General features: G+C 39.4%; 1 protein-coding gene and 1 long non-coding RNA gene across 8 annotated transcripts in view; both read right to left on the reverse strand.

Moving 5' to 3' along the window:
• Positions 1–3,038: 3,038 nt before the first annotated feature.
• LOC117899539 (acetylcholine receptor subunit alpha-like) overlaps positions 3,039–23,744 on the reverse strand; it is a 47,327-nt gene continuing 26,621 nt past the window's right edge. For 4 of the 6 annotated variants that reach the window (XM_034809616.1, XM_034809617.1, XM_034809613.1 and 1 more), the window contains 7 exons: positions 19,722–19,837; positions 6,278–6,446; positions 6,076–6,212; positions 5,874–6,017; positions 4,974–5,089; positions 3,898–4,148; positions 3,039–3,840 (listed from right to left, as the gene is read on the reverse strand). In XM_034809616.1, the coding sequence (XP_034665507.1) occupies positions 3,643–3,840; positions 3,898–4,148; positions 4,974–5,089; positions 5,874–6,017; positions 6,076–6,212; positions 6,278–6,446; positions 19,722–19,837 (1,131 nt within the window). In that variant the 3' untranslated portion in view covers positions 3,039–3,642. Of the gene's footprint in view, positions 3,841–3,897; positions 4,149–4,969; positions 5,090–5,873; positions 6,018–6,075; positions 6,213–6,277; positions 6,447–18,895; positions 18,924–19,721; positions 19,838–23,744 lie in introns of those variants that run through there. The other 2 variants (XM_034809615.1, XM_034809619.1) reach the window with 2 other exon arrangements.
• LOC117899541 lies at positions 10,441–11,170 on the reverse strand. Of its 2 annotated transcripts, XR_004649188.1 has the most exons (3): positions 10,946–11,170; positions 10,700–10,872; positions 10,441–10,630 (listed from the first exon to the last, which is right to left on the reverse strand). It is a non-coding gene; the product is annotated as an uncharacterized LOC117899541 (long non-coding RNA). The 2 variants fall into 2 exon arrangements; XR_004649187.1 differs by having other exon boundaries at positions 10,441–10,872.

The following is a 23,744-nucleotide window of genomic DNA, read 5'->3' on the forward strand; positions in this document are numbered from 1 at the left end:
AGGGAATGCATGAGCTTTAGGTCCGCATGCAAACCAAGTGGGACATAATATCTGCCGATGACTTTCAAAATGTAGTCGAGAATATACCCAATTTAAACAATTGGAAACGTGCAAAAGTGGATACATTGACTTTTTTTAACAAAAAATGAAATCTTTAAATGAAGCCGATATTTTTTTGTTTTAATTGTTGGTTTGTTTTTCATTTTCAAAAAACTAAAGAACCTATGCTCGCCACTGTATTTGCATCTTTATACAAAAATAAAAAGACACATTCGTTATCATTAAAAAAATAACTTTTTGTTTCTTGAAAATTCTCTAATACGAGTAATTGTATATAAAAAAGTTGGCTTGGTTCGAAGTTTAAATAAACATTTTGATTATGTTGAGAAGTGTTTTCAATCGGTATACTTTATTAACTGTGTATTTGAAAATATAATTTTGTTGCAAAGAGTCTATTAGCCAGTACAGTACCAAAACTAATTTTGTGTTTGGTCTCATGATCTGTCTTTACAGAGCAAAGTGTAATGGGATACCACCATTACCAATATATACCACCATAAACAATATATATGTTGTACGGTATTTACTTATGACAATTCCATGCGAGCTGTACAATTTGTACACAAATTCTAATAAACAAAAGCCCTGCGAGTCAAGTAAGACGTAAGTAAGATTACCTCTGTTTATAAATTTAATATAGTTTTTAAAGTTTTTTCTACCTTGACTGACATGATGTTAAGAGCATAACTGTAATGAAATTGAACTTGGAAGCTTTCGTCATCACAGCTACAGGCAACTTTCTCTCATCCAATTTTTCAAAAATGTATCATTTTTTTAAATATTTTTTGACCACATTTTGACTTTAAAAAATCAGGAAAAGTCGGAAACAATAATTCCTTTCTTTTATTTTATGTTTATATGAAGGTAGATTAACTAGAATTTGTACAAGATATCGCTAAACAAATTTATGGACAAACCGTTTACCTAAAATTGCTTGACCAACACTCCTAACCCTCCATTTTCTGATAAATGCCAACTAAGTTTAGTATTGTTTTGTTTTTAAGGCGTCTAAACGTCAAACCAGACGGACAGATGGGCAGATAGACATGGCTATTTCGACTCGGCTATTGATGCTAATCAAGAATGTATATACTGTATAGGGTCGGAAATCTAATAAATGCAGATGTAAGTTGTACCTGAACGTTTTCAGCTTATCACACCATCTGGCAAGTGTTCTGCGTTGAAATTAAAAATGTATCACCTTATGAGGTATTTTGATCTATTTATCTAAACAAAAATGAATTCTTTTGTCTTTCCATTTTTAGTGTATGCTAAACATAACCTGGTTGCTCTAGCCCTTATGGTCTCTGGGAAGTATGATCTCATCGAGACTGACAGACGGACGGACGGGAGGACAGACAAGCATGCGACTCGCATGTACGGAGCAAGCCAAATTTAACACAATGTGGCAAATGGGTAAAAGTGCAATTCACCATTTCATGAAATTAAGAACATACGATTTTTGAATATTCTTCTTGTGCGGTGAAGACATAAAACGTGTAAATCGTGTAAATTCAAAGAAAAAACAATAAGCTTGAGGTCAGTGCCGACACACACCGTTCTTGCAACGATCTCCAATATCCGATAATTTACTGAAAAATGTTCAAAAGTATTATTGGATTTAAGCGATGGAGAAGTTCATTTCAATAAAAATACTGGATGCATTAAAATGCCAACAGACTTCAGCATAATTGTTGATTCAAAAAATTCTCTCATTGAACTCATTACTTAGAGCAGTGGGTGCCAGATAAACTTTGCGATAAGAACAAATCTGCACAGTATCAACCAGAGATATTGAACACACTAAAATGACCGTGCATGCCATCACACGCTCCACGACTGAAAATTGTACCACCGGTAATTATGCCAAATTCAATTGAAACAAATGGTTTGACAGGTTAGTGAGACGGGTGTTGGAAACCAAGCGAAGCGAGCGCGCGAAGGAGTCGCCCGGTAGTGGAAGAATATAATTTTTCAAATGCCATCAACATTACATATGTAGATCTTTGAGGCTGACTCATATGTATATCTTTGAGTGTGACTCGGCATGGTTTAATGACAAAAGGAAAAAGGAAAAAGTAAGAGGGTACACAGTTTTTTCCCCCCTGATGGGATCCTCTAGTATACTATACCATAAGGTATATTTTTAGTTTATAGAGAAATATATAGTATGTACACCATATCGTTCTCCTATTTTCTTAAAGAAAATGAATATCTGTATCCAACGATAGGAACGACCGGTGGAAGTGTTTGTTTTTGACGAGAATTCTAACATGCAAAAGTTTACAACTTGTCTTAAAAAATATTCCAGGTGGTAATTAATAGGTGACGAACTTTTTAAATCGATTCTATACACAATCAAAAATTCTCAGACATGCGCCTATATGAATTATTATTCTTAAGTTTATTGGGAAATTAATTCACACAGTTTACATTTAGACCAGTAAAGCTTTCCAAGAAAATAAAATACCGCAATTTGTATTATGGAAACAATGATTGACAATTATGAGATTTTTTAACAGGTGGGAGGAATATCCACCGTTACAAACTATGGGATGCTAAAGACATCAGAACAATGAATAGCAGACCGCATTGAACCGGCAATCTGGAACCTGATAAATATAAAGATTATCTCGGATCATTATTATAGCCATAATGAAGAAATTATTCGCAATGGCTATCCCCAACCCAGTTCATCCAATCCACACTTCCTAATTCAGTGCGCGGCCCACTAGCAGAGAATAACTAGAAGTAGTGACGCTGCATTAGCACAACGTATCGCAACGTTCCACCTCGTTTAATTTGTCTTCTTACGTATGCTTAACCAAGTAGTAAGAAATCAGTACAACCAAATGTTAGATTAACCACTTATCTATGTACATAAAAAGGAACTGTCAGTTTTTCCTTTAAAACCTACCTCTTGTTCAAAACTTGTTCAAAGATCAAACATTTTCGCGGAGATCAATTCAAACTAATAATTCAGCGAAAGTAGAATCAATATATTGATGGGAGTTTTCGTTAATGTTGGGGCTTGATGTCTATTTAAAATGGTTACAATTTTACGCCAATATGATTCGTAGTTTTTCTTAGATTAAATTTAAACCTCTGTCGCACCGGACCAAAATTCCGAGGTAAATAACAGTTAAAACTATACAGGTTAGCCGAGATTCAACAATTGTTCTAGTATTTTTAATAGATATTTTAATATGTTAGAAATACCTTGTCGGAGAAAATTTTTTAATAATCATCTTTCTTATAGCAGATAATAGCAAAAGAACGCATGAAATCCTCATAAAATTAAATTCTGGAGTCTTGTATCCTTAAGTAAGGTGATCTGTAGATTCCGACACACAGGAATATGGAAATTGCTTATTGAATATTGGACTTAGTTTAATCGGTCGTAATTGGAATATTAAACATCCACAATAAAAAAAAGTATTAATTAACGCCAATACATATTCTGTTTTCACAAAAATATATTTATGCATAACTTATGAAAAAATTGAAAATAAAATATTAGCAGATTCAATTGTATCTGAAACATTTTCAGTTTGTAAACATTCGTTGGTTTTTTTTTAAATGTTATTGTGGAGGTCTACAGCGACCAGCTGATGTTCCGGAAAAGTCCAAGTCTTTTTGTTCAATGATAGGAATCCGGTCGTCGTACAATGTTGGTGCTTGCAATATAATGCCAGCTGTGCCGACAAGAACAGCTAACGTAAATATCCACAGAAACAGTCTATCCAAGACCATAGCGACGTACTTCCAATCTTCCTTTACCTTTTTTTGTACAATAATTAAAGTAAAAAATTTATTTAACGTTTTATTTTAGCATACTTTTGTTGAGTCCTCTTGCATTTTGGTATGCTCCGCTATAAAACGGACACAGAAACAGCTTTTGTGGATTCTAGGTGGACATTTGGAGTGTGAAAATGCAGGGTTGTTTAATATTGGACTTTTCATCCCGGAAGAACCAATATCTAAGTCGGGAACAGCTGCCAAATCGTCAGAGCTACAATTAGTAAGTGTTGGTAACGGGCCATGAACTTGACAACTGCCACCAAATGGCCCATTAGCAGTTAAGCTGTAATTTCAAAGAGATGCATATTGTTAATATATATGTACATATGCACCATTGTTCTATATTACATTCCTGTTGGAGATGACAAAAATGTTAGATGTTACCTATAAAGTTACCAAGATTTATCCTTTGACCGTTTTTCGGATGGTTACCCGGTACTCGAATATTACATAGGGTATAGTAGATTTGTGTTAGAATTGATGTCGGCAACGTAAATTAGAAAACATTTCCGACCATATAGAGTACATACATACATATGTATATTCATGATCAGCTTCAATAGCTGAGTCGGCTAGTTCTCAGAAACTATGTCTAAGAGCTAGAGTCTCCATATTGTGTGGACGACTCATGCGAGCAAGTGTGTTTCAAAATGAATAAAATAAGAATTAAGAAATTTAATGAAGAAATTAATTTACAGTGGCTAACACCCTCCCAGATTCAACATCTCTAAATCCCCTTCCGAGAAAAAGCCACATGGCAATCCAAACGAACGCCCAGCGAACAGATGAAGAAAGCAGATCCAATGAGCAGCAGCCACAGAGAACAACAAGAAGCGGCAAGCAAAGGCCCGAGCGGCCACGACAGGCAAGTAAAAGGCCCGATGGCAAAGCAGAGTTATCCCCCACATGAAACAGTCTAGTTGGAGATCTCGGAACCAGACAGTCAAAATCGAAATAGCTACAAAATCGCGTGGTTCCCCACGCGTCGGTGTGGGTTGTGCGCTCAATCCGTTCGAGATTCCGTAAAAATCAAATTGTTTCATACCCCGTACTCGAAGAGTAAGAATACGAAAAGGAAATAAAAATTAATGATGGATCCAATACTTTCCTCTGAGACAACTCTTCCTTAGATTGTGTGTGGCTGTATCGTGATGAAACAAGGCGATCTATATTGGTGGACGAGTAGTATGGATAAAAGCACGCATGTGTTTCCTTTAGGAGCAGTTTACTGAAAGAAGTTCACAAATGGAAAAAGAAGGTATAAATATTAGTATTTTTGAGACCCTTAAGATAAATACATATGTATAATGGTTATGTTTATAGCGGATATTTCAATTTTTCTTTAGACGCTGATATGAAATGACTGCACCATCAAAGTTCAAGTTTCGCAAATATAGTGCATGGGTTTTTAAAACTTAAATAGCCATTCTCTACGAAACTTCGTTTTTTGCTTTCTTGTATCTTCAAAATTGTGGACGTCACGTATTTTTGCCATTTATGGAGGCGGACTTTGGAATGAGTTTGCAAAATTTTAAAATACACTTGTAACAGTGTGATATTACAGAAGTCTGGATACAAAGTTATTGGTTGCTCTAGCTCTTTTGGTCTCTGATAACACTACTCGACACAATTTTGCCATTTTGCATTTCATTAAAAAAAAAAGTTCTGCTATAGAAAAAAAAAATTATTTTCAAACCATTTCTAAGCCCTATATCTTTCATAAAAAGTTGGTATGGATCGAAGCGTCAAAATCGGTTTGAGTAGTGTAACTGGCCGTTCATCAGGACGCACAGACGGACGGATAGGCCGACATAGTTATATCGACTTGGCAGTTGATACTGAACACGAATATATGGAAACTTTTCCTTCTTAACTCTTCGAGTACCGGGTACAATAATACATCTACTTCATGAACTAATAAAAAAGAAATTGCTCTTCATATTGGTCTAGACATTACCTAACAGATTGTAACAAAACTCACTAATCGCTAGTAAACCAATAATAGTTCTTACCTTGTGTCAAAATTATATGTTGGTCTCTTTATAAAAAGAAATTTAGGCAGAAAATCAATAAAAACTCGTTTTACCCACGGAGCCATTCTATGAGTTTGCGGAGAACGGAAGTGAACGTTTAAAACAACGACGGTAACGCAGATACTTTAAATATATGAAAAAAAATTAAATTTATGAATTTATTTAAGAATTACAAAATTACCTTATTGAAACGAGTATCATAGCAAATATTAGGTATTTTCCCAGCAAAGGTACCACCAGCGATGTAGGAGGTATGATTTCGACAACCAAAAGAAAGAACACGTGGAGGCTAATCAAAATGGATATTGACAATGTCACCTAAGAACATAAATTGGAATGGATATTACTTCAAAGATTTGAACAAATTGACATATATTACAAACCTTTTCTCCGCTGTCGGATGGCAGGTAGAAAGTTAGTACAGTCAAAAATGAAATTCCCATACAAGGTATAATTATGTTAACAGTGTAAAAAAGCGTTTTTCTTCTCATTGTTATATTAAATGTAATGTCCAGGTAAGGTTCATCGCAGCAAGTGTAAAACTTTTCATTTCTAAAAAAAAAAAAAAATATTTATTTATTATTATAGATTTTCTACACGCATATCCTTTGCAAAAATATACACTATAGCGAGGAGGAATGTTGTGAGACGCTTCGTACGCGTCACATCTTTTATACCCGGTCATACATACATATGTACATAAATGTAAGAAGGCTAGCTCAGCGTACAAGCGCGGACCCACCCCAAGGGAGCAGAGAGAAGAGAGCATAGGTCAAAGAGGAGGTCGCGAGAGCGAGAGAGCGTGGAAGCGTCAGAGCACAGAGAGAGAGAGCGGTCGGCAATCCGTTGTGTTTAGTCGTAGTAAAAGAATCAGTTGTCAGTCGTCAAGTTGTGCAGTCGTGTTTTGTCGTAGTTGAAGAAGCCGTTGAAATATGTTCAAGAGACACTTAATTTAACTTATACTCATACTTAAATAACCTAATAAACTATTATTTTAATAAACTTATCCTACATACATACATATGTATGTAACCTTATGATTTTTTCGACTTTTTTCACTTCTCACACCAACACGCCCTTTCAGCCACTCTTCCCCAGTACCACTCACTGCACAAGGCAGGGTGCGCGAGAGAGAGAGAATGGGGGTAGCCAATACAAATTAATTTCTTCATTCTGGCTATACTAGTGATCCAATCTTATTCGTTGATCTAATAGATATGACAAATCTCTACGGATCACCGGGTCCGTGATTTTGGGACTCTCGTATTTTTATACCCAGTAATCGCAGAGTAAATAGGGTATATTGTATTTGTGTGGAAATAATGTAACACACTGAAGGAAGCATTTCCGACCCCACAAAGTGTATATATTAATGATCGAGTATCGATAGCCGAGTCGATATAGCCATGTCTGTCCGTCCGTCTTGTTGAGCGCCTGGATCTTAGAGACTATAAAGGCTAGAGCTACCCAATTTTGCATCCAGATGTCTGTATGCTCACACTGTTATAAGTGTATTTCTAAATTTCGTCACGCCCCCACAAAGGTAAAAAATCTGCTGTATCCACAATTTTGAAGATAAGAGAAAACATTCCGTTGGGAATGGCCATATCTATCAGATCACCGAATTGGGATCAGATTGGATCATTATTATAGCCAGAATGAAGAAATTAATTTGCAGTGGCTAAACCCACCCCGTCCCGCAGCATATATTTGTTTTTTTTCACATTCTCTCATTCACACTCTGCTTCAGCAGTGTGCGGCATCTGCCTCTGACGAGTCTCTGCCTCTGCCATGACTCTGCAGTGTGTGGTTCTCTGGAAGGGGAGCGAGCTAAAGGAGCGTGTTGGCGTGAGAAGTGTTGTAGATGACAGATGAGGAAAAAATGTAAAATTTGACAAAAAACCGCTAAGGTACAGATGTAGTACTAAGTGCCGGGTATAAAAGCTGTGACGCGTAAGAAGGGTCTCACACGTCCCTTCTTGTTAGTTTTCTTTTATCTTCAAAATTGTAGGTTTGGGAGGTTTTTGGCCTTTTGCGGGGGCGGAAGGGGGCGGTGCTCATTTTTAAAATACACTTGTAACGGACAGACGGACGGACAGGCAGACATGGCTCAATCGATTCGGCTATTGATGCTGATCAAGAATATATATCCTTTTTGGGGTCGGAAACGTTGAAACACTTCTGTTTCCTTCTGTGTGTTACATACATCCACTTTGTGCACGAATACAATATACCCTATTTACTGTTCGAGTACCGGGTATAAAAACGCCATTCCGTAGGGAATGACCATATCTTTCAGATCACCAAATTGGGATCCGATCATTACAGCCACAATGAAGAAATTAATTTGCAGTGGCTTAATCCACCCAGTCCCGCAGCTTATATTTGTTTTTTGCACATTCTCTCATTCACACTCTGCTAAGCGCAGTGTGCGGCCTCTGCCTTTGCCGTGGCTAAACCCACCCCGTCCCGCAGCTTATATTTGATTTTTGCACATTCTCTCATTGACACTCTGCTACGCGCAGTTTGCGGCCTCTGCCTTTGCGACGTCTCTGCCTCTGCCGTGAGTCTGCAGTGTGTGGGTCTAGGGAAGGGGGCGAGCTAAAGGAGCGTTGGTGTGAGAAGTGTTGTAGATGTAGATGACAGTTAAAGAAAAAATGTAAAATTTGACAAAAAACCGCTAAGGTAGAACTGAGTAGCGGGTATAAAAGTTGTGACGCGTAAGAAGCGTCTCACACGTCCCTTCTCGTTTTTTACTCAATCCACACTCAGCCTTGTGCAGTGTTCGGATCTAGGGGAGAGGGGCGAGCCAAACTAACGTGTTGGCGTGAGAAGTGATGTAGATGACATACATATGTACATATGTAGAAAAAATGTAAAATGTAAAATTTGAAAAAAACCACTAAGGTACAGATGTACTACTGAGTACCGGGTATAAAAGTTGTGACTCGTAAGAAGCGTCTCCCACGTCCCTTCTCGTTTAAATTGTGGAAGTCAGAGATTTTCTTCCTATGTAGGGGCGGGCATTTACAAAAACACTGTGTCAGTGTGATGCTAAATTTGGTTTATGTAGCTCTTACAGTCTCTGAGTACTAGGCGCAACCAAGACGGACAGACAGACATAGACTAGGCATTGATTCTGATCGAGAATTTGTATACTTTAAAGCAGGGCTCGGCACGTCCCTATCCCATGGGTGCGGGACAAGGCGCTGCTGCTGCGCTGCTGCTGCGCTGCCCTCACGTACAAGCGTATTACAGTGATTCGTACCAATACCAATGTTCCGTTTTGCGTGCGTCTTCACACACAAACGCAAAAAACGGCTCGTTAATTGTATGGGTGCCGAGCCCTGCTTTAAAGGGTCGAAAACGTTTCCATCTGTTCGTTACGCGCATCGCTTAGACCACAAATACGAATTAACGTAGTCCTAATTGTTGCTTTTGCACGTCAGCTGCGTTCGTTCATCTATGCGAGCCGCTGCTCTCTTTTTCTACTGGAGCTGCTGCATCTAAGCAGTTCTCTCGCGCTCCATCTAACGCTCCTGCTCGGCTCAGAAGCCGCTCTCTCGTTTAATTTATGCTTAGGGCACTGGAACTGATATCCCTTTCCAGCGGTCTCCGTACCCTCTACCAGATCCTGGTTATACAAGCCATATATGTATACTCGTAATGTTGCTAAATAAATTGTGAATATATAATATTTTTCTATCAACCCGTTTGGAACTTTTATTAAAGAAATCAACAGCTACCAAAAACTCTTAGTAACTCAACATTTGGTGACCTCGACGTGATCTGTGCATACAAAATTAGCTAGTGCAAATAAAGATATAAAAATAAACATTAAAAACATAAGGCTGTTTCCTCAAGTTCCCACTCGTGCGACTCAACCAGTTTCCAACCGATAACCACATATGTAGCTGAATATAAGCAGCTCTTCCCGCTACGAACGTTTCTGCTGCTGCTAAGATGGCTACTACAAACAACACGCAAAACAGGGTGTATTTTTTAAAGCTGATGTCAACGGAATTGTGCGAAAGGATAAAAAGGATGACTGCCGCCTGGGATGATGAGTGATGATGATGGTGTCGTAAAACTAGAGAAGAGCGAGCGAGAATCTGAGCGGGCTGGTTCGCAGCCTCAATTTCGATGTAGGCCCTGCATCCTATACAATTGCCAAGGTTTAGCGGCGAATATGCTTATTGCACTATCGAGTCATCCTGACCTTACCAACATAGAGAAGTTTCGCCATCTAAGTTCTTGTCTTGATTAGGCATTGGAGAGAGGTCGGTCGCTGGAAATCTCGTACGGCAACTACCAAAAAATGGTTCCTTGTCCATGCCTCGAGCGATTTCCCTGGTGGCCCTGAAGCTACTTCAGCCCAAGGTGGATCGGTTCCGCTTGGTAGTGCCCTTTCAGCGCTTACTGAATCAGCGTCTACGGTGACTACTTATACCACTGCTCCGTCTACCTCAGCATCTACCCCTTCAGCTCCTTTTGCTCAGGGTCTCAGTAATGATGTTGTTCTGCTAGTCACGGAAACAGTTTTGGCCAAAAATCGTAGCGGAATGTTGGTTCCCGGCCGAGCGTTGCTTAATTCCGTTTCTCGGCTCCTTGTCGCTTCTCAAATCAGCTTCAGTTGCTCAAGGTAAATTCATCGACTATGGATGAAATCTCGGTCAATGTTGGCCTGCACTCTTGCTCGACAGAATACTCAATTCTCCTCACTGCTGTCGTAGCCTCTAGAATCACCAATCGTCAGCCAAGCTTCTGATTAGATTCCCGCAACTGGAACATGCCAGTAAACATACCACTGGCTGATCCAGAGTAATTTTCCAGTCATTTTTACGAACTCCTGTGAGTTGCTTAGGTCAAACTATTGCCAGGACTGCCATCGATAAAAAAACTCGCCTGGAATGGGTCTTCTTTGAAGGTTGCTCCCGTGGCTGCTAAGGATAACACAGACAAGCGACTAGAGGCAATACTTCGACGGTTTTGCAAGGTAGAAAATTGCAGCAAGCCCATAATAAAATCAATAGAATCATTGTGAAGCTCACTTTGTTAAGCACTTCCAGCGGTTGTAAGCCGGCGATTATTGTGTTCGGCTTCCGTCCAAGAGGATTTGCGTGTGTTTCAGCTGGACACAGTTACTTATGGGACGTTACTTATCTGTGCGGGCGATGCATCAGCTGGCAATGGAAGAGCAAATATCGTTTTCTGTTGGGGCTGCTACAGTTCACCGTGACTTTTACGTCGATGACCTTATATCTGGTGCCAGTTCTCTGCATTCGTGAGCAAACTGCTGGAATTTTGTCAAGAGGTCAGTTCCGACTGAAGAAATTGTGCTCGATGAAGTTCGACTATGGAAACAACTTTACGTAGTCGAAACCTTGGGACTTGCCTGGGATCCAGTTTCTGATGAACTTTTGTTCTCGTTGTCGCAGGCATTTCGTGTTGTCAACAATAGCGCGATTCTACGAACCTCTCGGCCTGGCTGGGCCTGTCATTACAAAATCAAAATTATTTCTCCAGCAGTTGTGCAAGGAAAAGTTGTCCTAGGATGAAAGCTTGCCCTCCGCTCTGGAAACTGTGTAGCGGGACACATGCAGCAGTTTTGGCCAGATTTCTCGGATTTTGTGAGATCAGCATCGAGACTTATGGTTCCTGCACTTATGTTGGGTCTCGTGTTGCTCCGTTGAAGACACTTACAGTACCAAAGATGGAGCTTCTTGGAGCAGAATTGCTAGCCAAGTAACACTTCAATCGGGCTATGGGAAACTCGGTGGTTGGATTTGATGAACTTCAGACGCAGCTTAGTCTCCATTTCACAGAATATTGCAGATCTAGATGTTTTAACTCCAGCGCATTTCATCAAAGGCGGCCCTCCTGCTTCGTTCAATGAGCCTGATGTAACGCAGCTATACTTCGATCGTCTGTAGGCTGGCAGCATGTTTCATATTTGCAGCAGCTCTTCTGATCCCGATGGAAGGAAGAACATACTGCACCAGAGCTCAAAATGACGCACCCCGAGGCCTAGTTTGGCCTTTAGCTCGAGTGGTCGAGCTATTACCTGGAAGAGATGGAGTTGCCCGAGTCGCTGTCCTGAATATTGCATCTGGACTATCAAAGCGAGCTGTCAACAAACTATGAGTGCTTCCCTTGAGGTGCCGGGCAGGTAGGCATAAAACGCAAGGGGTGGCCCCCCCGACAAATGTTAGCTACATAGAACTTCAGGCCAATTATGGAGCGGAGTTACGAGGAAACTCGGGTTGGGATGTCAACCCAAATGTTGGTGGAAAGCGTGACTGCTACCACCGAAGGGCAAGGGGAGGATCAATCCGTCTGCATGTCGCCAACGGTCACAACTAAGACATGGCGGGAGCAGGTCATGTCGCTTATATAGCGACTGCTACAGAACAACCAACTCACTCCAGGCTGATCCGCACATATGCCATCATCGATACAGACTCGGATCTGGATAGCGTGCTATCCTTCAGACACACCGAGGAAGAAAGCCTTCACTGCTCGCCGGAATCCCTGCGTAGGGAAGGGCCGAATCGTTCCAGGGAGGGAATGAAGGCTAACGCGCAATACAATGCGGCCCTCAAAAACAAAGCCGAAGCAAGGCGGTCCACTCCCAGAAGGAGAAGGCAAAGATAAAATGGCCTAGCAAAAGGTAGAGGAAAAACGCCTGCACTATGCAAGGATGGCCCAAATGAGAGCATCCCTACGCGAACACGCCAACAAGGTGGAGGAGATGATTGTCACTAAGAGGCAACGCTCCCCTGAGAGTTAAAGTTAAAGACATTCCGGCGAGCAAGCGGTAACGCGGGCCCAAGAGCGCAGTGCCTCCACCGAAAACGAAAAGGAATTGACCGGAACGACGAGAACGGAAAGATGACAGAGGTCAACGTCACCTTCGACGTTGCTGGGTGGCTCAAAGGCGTCAAAATCCTCAAGTACAAAGACGACCCAACTCTAAGGTGGCTGACGCGCATGGTTTGCCAACTGGAGGCGTTGGAGGAGGGGCCCAAACTGCAGGTACTCTTCTCCATCCCATTCCAAGGGCACCGGTCGTTGGAGCTACTTCAACGTCAGACCCTAGAGGTTCCAACGACTGACTGGAAGGATCTGCACATTGGGAGCCCACGACCCAAGGAGGGGTCAATGGTCTATATTCCAGACGAACAAGAAAGCGGAGGACCCAGACCAGGGTCTGGCGTTGAACGACTCCTCAGAGGACGGAGATCTGACTATAGTGGTCAACCCGTACGGTGTAGTTGACCATGAAAAATAGTGTGTTGCAGCTCAATCTACATAAAAGCAAGACAACGTCGGCGGAGCTCCTCTTTGCAATGGAGCAAGGACCCGCGGACGTAGCTTTAGTCCAAGAGCCCTGGATAGCCACCGGCAATTTAGTGGCAGGACCAAAGTGTCCCAACTATTACGTTTTCTACTCAACACTGGTAAGCAGGAAAAGAACCGTACGAAAGGGAATCCACGCTTAACTTATGTCTCATTAACTTATGACCTGACAGTGGTGGAGAGAGGAGAAGCGCCTCATGGTAGGTTCCTGCTACATGGCACACGACAGGCCCGCACCAGAGAAGAACTTCGGAGTCTGGTGGCAGAAGCCGGTTCCAACGACCAGCAACTTCTCATTGGTACGGAGGCCAATGCCCACCAGTGTGTGGGGAAGCCCCGACATCAATGACAGAGGTGAGTCACTCCAAAACTATATATTAACAACTAGTCTAGACGTAGCGAACATGTTGGAGGAGCACACCTTCGCAGGTCCCAGCTCGTCAAACGTGCTAAACCTAGCACTTGTAGCGGGAAAAAGTACCATGGTATCTGACTGAAGAGTCTTGGACAGACTATCCTTCTCATATCATAGGTACATTTAGTTCAAGTGCGAATTAAAAATATAGAGCCCTCGAAATACTAACTGAGAAAAGTTAAAAAATACGGTTACTTCAAAGTTCGCGAGTCCGGCCCCAGTGAAATTCTCGCAGGTCCCTAGATACCGTATCCAAGTAACAAATGGGTGCCTACCATGAATCATGCCCAGCCTCGAGAACAAAGAGAAGCACCAAGCTACTCTGGTGGAACTGGGACCTCTCTCTGCAAAGGAAAAATCTCAAGGAATTCTTCAAGCTCGCCAAACATGCGACCGATGGGATTATTGACGAGGAATACAAACCCCTACGCAGGGAATACAAGAAGGTCACAGATGCCGAAAAGCATCAGGACCTAGCAACTGAGATACAATAACCCCCCATGGATCTTATGGCTTCTCGGAGAATACATTGATTTATTCATGGCCATAAAAGCGCCTGGACTGGACGGAATATTCCCAGCCATGCTGCGATCACCACATAGTTCTTTGAAATATATACCTCATATCTAGACACAGGTTATATCCCTATCCAATGGAGAACCTCCCGAGCTGTCTTCCTCCCAAAGGCAGCCATACCTCTTTTCTACACTACACTAGAAAATCTACTGGATATACACATAAGGAACGAGGTAGGGGGACTGATGTCAACTAACCAGCATGCTCACGCCAAAGCGAAAGAGTAGGGCACCGCTTCAATGCTGAAGGGGCACACAGAGGCACACCGCATGCTGGAATCCTGTCTCCCCTCTTGTGGAAACTAGTGGTCGACGACCTCATCAAGAGATTTGAGAGGAAGGCCCCGAAAATAACAGCCTATGTGGACGAAATAAGCATAATTATTACGGGTGTATGTCTATCGACCCTCAACTCCATAATGCAACTTACTCTCAGGGAGAAATGTCAAAGGGCGGAAGAAGTACGACTCAGTATCAACGCGGATAATACGGACTTCATCCTCTTCACCAAGAGGTACAAGGTACCGACATGGATTCCTCCGGATATCGGCCAAACCAGGCTTGCACCAAAAACACAGGTGAAAACCTCGGCACTGTACTGGACAGCAAAGGCCACCGCTGCGCTTTATGCATCTTAGAATATGCTCAGCAGCACGTGGGGTCTTTCTAATGCATTGGATCTACATCTTGATGGTACGACCTACTCTGCTATATGGAGTACTAGTGTGGTGGCAAGCTACCGAAAATAAGACGTACCATAAGCTTATGCTATTATAAGCTACCGGACCGATGAGCTCGCTCAACACTTAGCAACTTAGCGTATCGCTGGGTACCCAGTCACCAGGGCATCGAAGGAGACGAGGCAGCGGACGCATAAGCTAAGGAAGGCGTAGGGCTGGCGAATGACGGACTCGAGAGCGTAGAGGTCTCTCTTAGAGCGCTACAAAGCGACCTAGAAAAGCAGTCCGGACTACAGAGCAACAACCCACTGCACGTACCACGTAAGGACTGCAGACTACTAGTGGGAATCATCACAGGCCACTGTCTGGCTGCGGCTTAAACGCACCCGCGACGGTTCATAACCCCCATCCGGATAACTAAGGCCCATGAGTGGGCCCTACTGAGAGGCGTCTGGGTCTGGGTTAACCTAACCTTACCTATTTGCTTACGCACGTCAGCTGCGTTCATTTGTCTATGCGAGCCGCTCCTCTCTTTTTTTTCTACTCTCTTCTCTCGCTCCATCCAACACCAGCCATATCTTCTCTATATATATGTATAAAAGAAAGTCGTATTTTGTTCAACACTTATAACTCGAGAACGGCTGGACCGATTGCCATGGTTTTTGATTTGTTGGATTTGTTTCCGTCGCGAGTAGCAGAATACATCTTAAAAACAACTTATGGCCTGTTTGTTGCGGCCTTAAAGCCAAAAGACATCATGTGTGTGTTCAGAAATTTGTCTAAAAAGTTCATTTGTTCATTTGTTGTTCATTTGTATTTGTTTAATCATATTTAATATTTGTTTTATTTATTTGTTTAATTTTGTATTAATCATTTTAATAACAATGCCGCGTCCTAGAAGATCTAATCTTTCCCAGCGGAATATCGCGAGTCAATTATCTAAAATTTGACGAGAACAGCGCCGCGTTAATATAGAGCAAAGAAGAGCCTTAATTCGTGCTTCTCAAACACAAGAGCAAAGAGAGAGAAATCGTCGAGCTTATCGGACAGAAGAACAGATGAATAATTTTCGAAGTGCAAGAAGAAATGGTTCAAGTATTGATTTGAATCGAGCAGCGTTTCTGTATGATTGCACCATCGACTACAGCTTGCATCGTTTAGTTTGCATTGGTCCAATGGACTTTGTTTGCCAGCATTGTGGAGCATTGAAGTTTGCTAGTGAAACGCCTGGTTTGTGCTGCCTTAGTGGTAAAGTGAAATTGCCATTATTGGTCCCGCCACCAGAGCCATTGTGCTCCCTGCTTTATGGCGAAACACTAGAATCACGACATTTTCTAGCGTTTCTGCATTGTTGAACCATCTATCTGCTGATGATTTCTCGAAGCAATTGCTGACTATCGGTAATGGCCGTGTTCCCGTTTTGACAAATCGAGCGGTTTAATTTAATTTCCTCCAAATTTTTGCAATTTCGTATCATCAAAAGACGAGCTTATCAACAAAGTATTCCCGGATAGCATTGCTAACCACAAAAATACTAAATGGTTAAGTGAGCGAGCAATTTTGGCCGCTAAAAATAAAGATGTAGATGACCTCAATCTTATAATTCAAAATCAAATCGTAGGTACTCTGTATTCATTCAAATCTATCGACTGTGTAACAAACGAAGAAGCCACTAATTATCCAACTGAATTTTTAAACTCCTTGGATGTGCCTGGTTTACCACCGCACAATTTAAAACTTAAAGTTGGCTCGGTAGTCATCATGCTTAGAAATTTAAACCAACCAAAACTGTGTAATGGAACGTGTTTGGTGATAAGAAAACTGATGAGCAATGTGATTCACGAGTCGATACTTAAAGGAAAATTTAAAGATGAGGAAGTTCTTATTCCGAGGATTCCGATGATCCCAACGGATATGCCCTTTGAGTTTAAACGAATTCAATTCCCGATTCGTCTTGCCTTCGCCATGACGATCAACAAATCACAGGGCCAATCCTTGACTATTTGTGGCCTCAATCTAAAAAATTCATGTTTTTCTCATTGTCAATTGTACGTGGCATGCTCACGTGTCGGCAAACCATCCGCTTTATTTGTTCTTGCGCCTGACCAAAAAACAAAGAATGTCGTTTGTCGTTGTCGACAAAGTGCTTGAATGAAAATCCAATTACCATCGCATTGGATTACCTATGGAAGATGCAATATGGGCAATATGGAAGAACAACTTGACAGGCGTCAAGGGATCAACACAGAAAATGCTTCATGAACATCATGCATTGGTCAGGCTGTTCAAGACTGCTTTAGAGCGCATGCCAAGTGATTGCAATTCGGTCAAGTCAATTAAATACATTTGCAAATATGTCACGAAAGGGAGCGACATGGCGGTTTTTGGTATCCAAACATCCAATACCCACGATGAAATCACGCGCTATCAAGTTGGTACTTTTTTGTTTCTATCTATATAAACATATTATTTTGTATCGTTATTTTACATTCATCAAAGCCTAAATTAGTTCAGCTAAAAAGTAACACGACATTCATTGACTGTTAGGCGGTGCGAAGTTCTCCGGGTCAGCCAGTAATAAATAATTTGTCCATAAATAATTAATAATTGTTATATTAACTCGTTTTAAACTTTTATTAAAGAAATCAAAAGCTCCTAAAAACGCTTAGGAGCTCAATACCCCTTTAATTCTCGGGGCACCGGGTATGTAAATATACATTGTGCAGGCGGTACTTTAAGCCGTAAGTTAGTTAAAAGAAATCGAAATATCTATACATAAAAATTGTTAATTTAACCCGAACATAATTTATTTTGTGATGCTGCAAACAGCAATAATTGTGTTTCTTCAATTTAATTATGTCAGCACAGTGAATCCTTTCTCACTGTAATCTGTTCGGGCGTCACCACAGAATTGGTATTAAAAATGAAATCATTCTTCAAACGGCTTTTCAACCGTGATAGGCTGGAGTAGACGGTCATCAACTAAACATTCACAAAATACAGGCCATTACCAAGGCAAGTAATACAAAAATATAAATAGAAAGAATTATGTCATCGAAAAAGTACCGTATTTCAAGGCATTCAACACAATCTGCATACAAGTTGAGCAAGTTAAGTTTAATTAGCACTAATTTTCTGTTTCCAATACGTATAATATTTTCGTGTCGAACTTGTAAAATTACAATTTGTGTACATTTTAAATCATTTTGAAAAATCTGTTTTAGTGTAGCTTGCGTCTCAATTAGATCTTAAAAATCATGTAAATTACTTCTTCGTTACCATTACCACGCTTAAGCTACCACTTTTTAAAGCAATGAGTTTTTCAATGAGTTTTAATAATGGCAACAACGCAAACTTCCACAAAATCCCAGCACAGATCAGAACAACATTTCGGTTGGGACTCTTAACTTATGAGCGATAGATGATTTCTGATTGAAGTCAATTTTTCTAGGGCAAAACTTTTTTTTTTAAGAATTTTTAAAATCTGGTATTTTTTGTAAGCTTTTTTTCAGAGGTAGCGGTTTGTTTTTTCACATAACTTAAGTATCTTACATCTGGTTATAAAAAACTTTATTTATCTGAAAAGCTGATTGATGCAGCTAAAAAGTCGACTTTTTGTGGTTTTAGCGTACCGTCTGGGAAATATTAAGCTTTAAAATGCAAAAATTTTGATTTTTGTGAGATATTTTTTACGACATTTTGACTTTAAAAACTCGGGAAAAGTAAAAAAAATCAAAATCTTCGGAGAGACGTCGTAGCTACAAATGCTCAATCAATCCTAAAAACCTAAAAAAAAACGTTTTTTTCCGGTATATACCGACATATTTCAGGAATTTGTTTAATTTCAGTATTTTTCGAGCCAGAAATACCAACCCTCCGAATCGTTTTTTTTTTTTTTAATTTTTTTATTTTTTTTAAAGTTGGTTTTACCAATTTTAACACAGGCGTCTCTCCATAAAAATTGATAAACAATACCTCAAACGACGCTCAATTAATGCACCTGTCAATAAAAAAACGAGAAGGGACGTGTGAGACGCTTCTTACGCGTCACAACTTTTATACCCGGCTTTCAGTACTACATCTGCACCTTAGCGGTGTTTTGTCAAATTTTACGTTTTTTCTTCATCTGTCATCGACATCAACAACACCACTCACGCCAACACGCTCCTTTAGCTCGACCCCCTTCCTTAGAGTCAAACACTGCAAATCCACGGCAGAGGCCGCACACTGCGCGAAGCAGAGTGTGAATGAGAGAATGTGCAAAAAACAAATATAAGCTTAAATATAATTTCTTCATTGTGGCTATAATAATGATCGGATCCCAATTTGGTGATCTGATAGATATGGTCATTCCCTACGGAATGGCGTTTTTAGTTTTCTTTTATCTTCAAAATTGTAGGTTTGGGAGGTTTTCGCTCTTTTGCGGGGGCGGGGCTCATTTTTGAAATACACTTGTAACAGTGTGAGCATACAGAAGTCTGGATGCAAAATTTGGTGGCTCAGACGGACAGACAGACTTTGCTCAATTGACTCGGCTATTGATGCTGATCAATAATATATACTTTATGGTGTCGGAAACATTTCCTTCTGTGTGTTACATACATTCACTTTGTGCACAAATACAATATAACCTATTTACTCTTCGAGTACCGGGTATAATAAAGAACACAAAATATATTGTTTTATATTGGTATATAGAGTATTGGTATTGGTATATATATTGGTAGAGTATTCAATTAGTTTCTTATTAATATTTTACTAAATAAACTTCATTAATTAATTTATTTCAGTTTCTTACCTGACAGCTGGCACCTCGAGAATATCCCATTCAACAGACATATAAAACTCGGATAAATCCACACCAACATCTACAACGTTGCTTCCCAGTTGCTCATCCATGTGCCTCAAGTCAACCTTAGAAAATGCAAAAAAAACAATAGTTAAATATAAAATATGTTAAATGAATTTGGTATTGATGTTTTTACACATAGTTACAAATAATTGGAAGAAAAAGTGATCTTTGCGATAAATAAAACATTAAAAACTAAATAATGATATATTTATGAAACTTATGTAATTTGCCAATTTAACGTATGTAGAAAAAAACTCGACAACACATGCAAACTATTTAAACCTCATTCAAAAATTTCGTTACTGCTCATTAACATTATTTAACTTTATGAAAACTTATAATCAAACAAATACAAAATGCAACAATAGTTTAGGCATCGGGGCACGAATCATTTAATACCCCTACAAATCGAACTATATGTATGCATTAAACATATGTAATAGTAATTCGATTTTGATTATTTTGGACAGTTTCATACATATCTGTATATGCGCAGTATTTTCTCTTCACAAGCCAGAAAATTTGTCTCACAATGTTATTGATTGATAGACGATATACCGATTAGGTTAGGATGAATTTTGAGTAGTTTCTTCGTTGGTTGACAAATTAATATAATTAAAAAAGTCGGGATAATCGATGACTTTTTTATAAGTAAAGTAATTCGAGATGCGTTAAAATGATAATTGTCATCTTTAAAAAAAATGGTTTGAATGTAATATTAAATGCATCAAAATACAAAAAAAATTATATTGCAAGAAGACAAAAACGCTTTGAATTTAGCAGTCTGGAACGACTGATGTCTCGGATCCGCCCAAGTTTTTGAGATTAATTTCATAGAGTCTCTTCAAAGACTCCTTCTCAGTCACAGGGCATAGGCCAACTACTTTTCATTATTTATTTTCTGCCTTCGGTAATCTATATCTGTATACCTAATTATGCGGCATGTGTAAGGCTCTGTGTCCCAGCCACTTAACGCTACTTTGGTGTGCTTAGTGTGATTTTTATGCACAATTTGATCAAGGGTGATGTAGATAGTCCTGACTTGTTGAGGCGCATAAGCGTGACGATTTCAATTATTTCAACGATAAACTTGATTTCCTTATTCCTTCCGCTTTGTAGATCGATTGGATAGTTCATGAACCGCTTTAAACTCGGAACACAATTCCCTCTACCATATACATATATATGTAGTTAGGTTAGTACTAATAATAAATAACAATATACAAATAAATTGCACCCTGAATGGAACTACTAGGAGGTGATATTCTGGTCATTCTATTCTGAGATTAGTCCTATGTCAAGAGCAATGCGAACAAGCTTTAGTAGTGGTGCCAGATGCACCTTCCTTGCCTATTCTGATCTTGAATCTATCCAGAATAATAAGTAAAGACTAAACAGGCCATCAAAGATTTCACTGCTAGTACAGATCAATTATGCCTAGAAACCTGACACAACAACAAACTGCAGTCATTATTCGTTGATCTATAAAAAAGCCTGCCTACATATTAGTCAGATTTCTGATAACAACGGCATATACGACATGGCCGCATGGTTATTTTTGCATACACATTACGATGTACGAGCATTTATGGGCTTTATTAATCGGAGTATGAAAAAATCAACATGTTGATGTCCTTGTACAAGGAAAAATTATGATTACGACACTCCAACTCCAACTATTTTCGGTTTTTGCATATTTTCTGAAATAAGACCCTGGCAAAAACAAAAAACATACATATGTTCTTGGCAGTGCTAATGTCTATCTATCTATCAGATGTTCTTGTGGGTTGACAAACACAATTCTCGAATCTGACACGATGGAAAACTCATGCCCAGTATTGTTATCGACCGAATTGGGGAAATTCCTAGGGAAACGAAAATAAATCTTTTTTTTTTTCTCGACAGAAAATTGAGCAGACAACTTATATCAGTACTCAGATCTAAAGAAACAATATCAGGAAAACAACCGATGATAATCTCACAGCTCGAACGGAAAATATAATATATAATAAAATAGAATCTTTTGTCGATAAAAATATATATACACACACACATCTAAATTCTCAAATACGGAAGGAATCAAGCGCAGGACGGCAAAAATAGCAAAATGAAGACTTACGGGTGATAGCAATATTATAACCGTTATATCTGTACCCTTTTGGTTTACCCGGTACTCGAAAAGTAAATACGGTATATTGTATTTGTGGGGAAAAACAGATGTACACATGTAACGAACCGAAGGATACGTTTCCCACCCCATAAAGTATATATATTCTTTATCAGCATCAAAAGCCGAGTCGATAGAGCCATGTCTGTCTGTCCGTCCGTCTTGTTGAGCGCCTGGATCTTAGAGACTATTAAAGCTAGAGCCACCAAATTTTGCATCTAGACTTCTGTATGCTCACACTGTTACCAGTGTATTTCAAACTTTCGAGCCGCCCCCTTCCTCCTCCGCAAAGGCAAAAATCTGCTGCATACGCCATTCCGTAGGGAAGGACCATATCTATCAGATCACCGAATTGGGATCAGATTATATCATTGTGATTATAAAAGTCTGGATGCAAAACTTTGTTGCCCTATCTCTTATGGTCTCTGAGTACTAGGAGCTCATAGGGACGGACAGACAGACAGACATGTCTATGTCGACTCGGCTATTGATGATGTTCAAGATTTAATATACTTTATGGGGTCGGAAACGCTTGCTTCTGTGTGTTACATTTTTTCCCAACAAATACAATATACCCTATTTACTCTTCGAGTACCGGGTATTTAAACATGTTTATTGCATTTCTGTTTTGCTGGAGCGGCATTCTCCATCCATTTCTGTCGCCCACATCGATTCATTACTCATTCATTCAATTTTTAACAGATTTCATTTTGTAAACAAACAAAAAACAGTATAACAAAACAGCAATAACTTTTTTGTTACTTTCTTCCGACGGAAAATGTATCGCATTTGAGTTTTTTGTTTTTCTATGCCATAAAAGACCTTTGACTAATTGTTTTATATTTTACATGAATTGTTAGCTTGCGGGAAGGTGTCTTTCTCCCTATAAGCATTCATTACCTATAAAATATTTTTTTTAGTCAATATGTCTCTTAAAACGCGTAAAGGTAAGCTTGAAGTTTTTCAGTAGAAGACTGTTTCTGAACATAATCGCTAAAATAATCGCGCCATACATGCCTGTCTTTTGTACCAGGGTTCTGAAAAAATCATCTTATGGCATAAACGTAAAATATGATAAGACAAATTAAAGAAAATGATCAACAATAAGGTAGTACACTGCAGCATCCTAACAAAATTAAAATGATTTAGAGATTAGTCTTGACAATATGTGTGTACCATCTCTATTTGCAAGTTGCACTAAAAAGGGTCGTCACTGAAGTCGGGAAAGTGTGAAAAACGAGATTTGTGTTTTTTCATAGAATGGTCGCTTAATGGTCGCTGTTAAAATCTTATCACCCTTTTGTTTTCAGTTAGATACATATACATCATGCATTTTCTGTTATGCATGTTTGTTGGTTTCTAATTCGTACATTTTTATATTGTTTAAAATTTATCAATTGTACTGTTAACAACACAAAAACACAAGTAATTAATACTCTACTTACTATGAGAAACACCTAATTATTCATATGATTTAAATCATGCAAATCATGCAAACACAAAACTCCATAAACGGTATCTATTATGTCAATACACATAAATGAGTATATTTTTTTACATGTTGTGCTAAATTAAAAGACCTGTACATAGAAGCAGAAGCGAGAACCTCAACACTATAAGATATGATAGTTTATGGTTTAATTTCATGGGTCATCCCTTAAAAATCAGATGAGAATTCTTAAAATTATAAATGAAAACATATTTTACCATTCAGTTAGTTTTACCTTCACTCTACGTATTTTGTCAAATTTATCAAAAATATTCCCAATATTCATAATTTCCTTTTATCTATTACGTATACA

The sequence above is a fragment of the Drosophila subobscura genome, chromosome O (genome assembly GCF_008121235.1).
Source record: "Drosophila subobscura isolate 14011-0131.10 chromosome O, UCBerk_Dsub_1.0, whole genome shotgun sequence".
NCBI classification, from domain to species: Eukaryota; Metazoa; Arthropoda; class Insecta; order Diptera; family Drosophilidae; genus Drosophila; species Drosophila subobscura.